The sequence below is a fragment of the Cyprinus carpio genome, chromosome B1 (assembly GCF_018340385.1).
Source record: "Cyprinus carpio isolate SPL01 chromosome B1, ASM1834038v1, whole genome shotgun sequence".
NCBI classification, from domain to species: Eukaryota; Metazoa; Chordata; class Actinopteri; order Cypriniformes; family Cyprinidae; genus Cyprinus; species Cyprinus carpio.
The window spans coordinates 9,199,335-9,202,688 of NC_056597.1; the positions used below are offsets into that span (position 1 = coordinate 9,199,335).

At 37.0% G+C, this 3,354-nt stretch overlaps 1 protein-coding gene across 1 annotated transcript; it reads left to right on the forward strand.

Moving 5' to 3' along the window:
- The first annotated feature begins 1,164 nt into the window (after positions 1-1,164).
- Positions 1,165-3,007, forward strand: LOC109074542 (serine/threonine-protein kinase pim-2-like). The gene is made up of 7 exons (XM_019090563.2): positions 1,165-1,294; positions 1,506-1,600; positions 1,680-1,730; positions 1,870-2,239; positions 2,344-2,520; positions 2,648-2,736; positions 2,881-3,007. Exons 1-7 carry the CDS (start codon positions 1,198-1,200, stop codon positions 2,890-2,892), a joined length of 891 nt encoding a protein of 296 aa, XP_018946108.2. The 5' UTR covers positions 1,165-1,197; the 3' UTR covers positions 2,893-3,007.
- Positions 3,008-3,354: the final 347 nt, after the last annotated feature.

Consider the following 3,354-nt stretch of genomic DNA (forward strand, 5'->3'; position numbering starts at 1 on the left):
AAAAATCTGTGAGAAATATAACGACCCAAAGACAAAAGAACTGATAAAATGAGCAGTTATAGGAGCAATAACCATGTGTGCAGCGCTGTGTCATATGCCATAGCTGTTGTGCACAAGGTGTTTTTTACAGCTCCAGGCTTAATTATGTTCATCAATGACATCATCAGTGACTAGTCGACTTCGACTCGACTTTCAACACAAAACACTACACTAAAAAAAAACAAAAATTCCAAAACCATATCACACACCTTCTCTTTTCTGTTTATTTATTTTTTTTATTATTTATTTATTCATTTTACCTGTATTATTATTTATATTATACGGTATATTGTCTGTTTCTTTGTTGTAGTTTATATTTGTTCAGTACCTTTATATTATATGTTGGAAATCAATAATAATAACACAATAATTAAACTCAGTGATTCCGTCCACGAATAATAAACCGCAATAGACCGAACCACGTGATGATTTTCTTTTTCTCATCGCTTCTGCGCTAGCTGTTATGACGTCACATTTAGAACATCTCTCCTGGGTTTGGAATTTGTTCATTTTGTAGGTTAAGGTTTCGGAGTATTGATTGACTGACTGCTATCTGGCTATTATCGAGTGACAAATATTGTTATCATGGGACTTATTTCACGACTGAAAAAAATTATTGAGAAGGAGTGTGTACAAGAACCATGTGTTCTTCTCAAAATCACCACTAACACGGCGGAGAACCATCATCCTGATGAGGCGCCTGTTGCTGCTGGTGGTTTTGATGGAGGAGAGAAGACAGAGAGTGAGGAGAAAAAGAAAAAGAAGAGCTTCTGGAGGTGGCCTGCTCTCTGCTTTCCTCGCCTGAGAGCCGCTAAATATGACCTGGCTAAGGCTGAGAAAAAGTACCAGGCTGAAGCTGGATCATACTGGACATCTACCGATGGTACAATCACATCAACACTGCATTAAATTAATGCAATATTAAATTAAGAATCACCCCCCCCAAAACACTCCTTTCATTATCACACCAAACATTTTAGAGTGACAGTTCAGAAATGAAATGAAAGGTTTTTGATCTGAGAACAGCTTTATCAGGTGTCATTACCAGCACTCAGTATGTTAGAGCTTAAACAAAACTATTCACATTCTTTAGAGAAGTTTCATTTTAAGAAATGAAGTCAAATGTGTCCCTGAATAAAAAAACACTTTAATTTGAGTATGGGATATTTATTTAATTTGATTCGTATTATAGCTCCGGCTTCTAAAGTCCACCCTGCAGCTGGGGAACAGCTGGAGCAGGACGTCCCGGGCAAAGGTAAGAATAATAATCCAAGAGAGTTAAAAAATATTATTATGGATTATAAACACTGTAGAAAAAAAATATGAATTAGTAATGACAAGTTTTTTTACATAAACTCATAAAAGTAAGTTAAGCAATTTTTTTTTTCTTACAATGAAAAAAGTTGTATAACATGTATATTTAAAATTGTATTTCTTACTAACTGCAATTGTTTATCATTTAATAGGCCACATCCGCAACCATTATAAAATCGGCCCAAAACTTGGTCAAGGAGGATTTGGCTTTGTCTACGAAGGGACTCGCTGCAAGGATGGACTTGAGGTTTCTCTTCAGAATTAATGGCTGGACTGATATGACATATGTGCACATGCTAAATGTTATTTTTTTGTTTGTTGATCAGGTGGCTGTGAAATTTTCAGTGAAGCCACCAAACATGCCATATATCAGAGTGGTGAGTAGGCTGTGGTCTCTATATTACTGCTTCATTTTCAATTTATAGCATCTTATATTAATATTAATCACTGAATACTAATGAGTTCTCAGTAGGCAAACTTCTGATTTGAGCTAAGCATCATATTTCTTTCCTTTAGCCTGGTCATCCTGAAGAGGTCCCCATGGAGGTAGGCCTGACGCTCATGGCCAATAAGAGCTCTCAGATCATAAAACTTCTGGACTGGGAGGACAACAAAGACCACTATGTCATGGTCATGGAGCGACCCATGCCCAGCATGGACTTGAGAAGTTTCGTGAAGCTCCACGGAGAGAGACTCGACGAGGGAACAGCACGAAAGGTCATGCGGCAGGCTATTGAAGCCGCTAACGTGTGCATGAAGAGTGGTGTCTTTCATCGGGACATCAAAATGGAGAACCTGCTAGTGAACCAGGACACTATGGAGGTGAAACTGATCGACTTCGGGTGTGGTGCGCAATTGAAGAAATTTGCCTACGAAGTCTTCAGTGGTATGTGTTATGAACAGCTTTGTTAATTATCTCACAGAATTGCATATTATATAGTCAACATGATGTGGAAATGTATTAAATGAAAAAAAATATTTTTCCTCCAGGCACAAACGCGTACTGTCCACCAGAGGTCACTTTGAATGGCACATATTATGCAAAGCCGACAACAGTGTGGTCACTAGGGATACTATTATTCATGATGGCATGCGGATATTATCCCACACACTACGACCTGGATCTGATCAATAAGAAGAGCTGGACCAGACCTGGTCTGTCACAAGGTAAGTTCTTCATGAAAGCAGAAAGGACAATATGTGTTCTAAATCTAGCAAAAAAGGGCATAGCTTGAAAGAGAGCAGGTGTAAATAATAAGCCAACGAGTCAAACGTCTCTCATCTCTTTGCACAGAATGCTGCCAGCTGATTTCTGCATGTCTGCAGTCTGATCCACAGCAGAGGATCAATCTGGAGAAGATGCATCTCCATGACTGGTTCAAGGTACTAAGTCTTAAGATGAGCTACATGTTTTTTGTCATTTTTTGGTTTGGTTTAATCATTAGTCATAAACTTCTTGCCAAATCAAATTTGCTTTAAATATAATATATTTAGACAATGAATGCTGATTTATTTATTTTTTATCAGGTCATGGATTGACACGAAGAAGAAGAAAACAACTCCTGTCATGGCCACCTTGTTGTTTTCTTTCTTCGGTCAGCTTTGATAAGATAAAGTGTGTAAGTTTATGTGTATAAGATTATTTAATAGGACAATTGTATTAGAATTTATAAGAAAACTTTGTAAGAAAATGTACAATAAATTTATTTATAAAGTTTGCCTTGTTTTTTTATGTGTCTGAGTCATATTAGGATATTCACGATAGAATGTGCAAACAAATTTTTAACAATGGATCATATGGTTGTGGAGTTCTAGTGGTTTTTCAGTTGTACTGCTCCAGTCGCAGAATTTCATGAAACTTTGTATGCGTCTTCAGAATGAGCTGTTGTCTATTGTGTGTCCAGTTTCTTTAAGCTTCAACATTGCATTCAGCAGATATATGCCAAAAATTCATGAAACTAAATGTTTCTTCAAAATAACTTGTTCTCCATATGGATGAGG

Bases quoted from the DNA above. Each gene is read 5' to 3' on its own strand.
- LOC109074542 (XM_019090563.2), top strand. From the start codon at position 1,198: ATGGGATATTTATTTAATTTGATTCGTATTATAGCTCCGGCTTCTAAA. The intron at 1,731-1,869 runs GTGAGTAGGCTG...TCTTTCCTTTAG, and splicing joins ACATGCCATATATCAGAGTG to CCTGGTCATCCTGAAGAGGT. The intron at 2,240-2,343 runs GTATGTGTTATG...TTTTTCCTCCAG, and splicing joins TGCCTACGAAGTCTTCAGTG to GCACAAACGCGTACTGTCCA.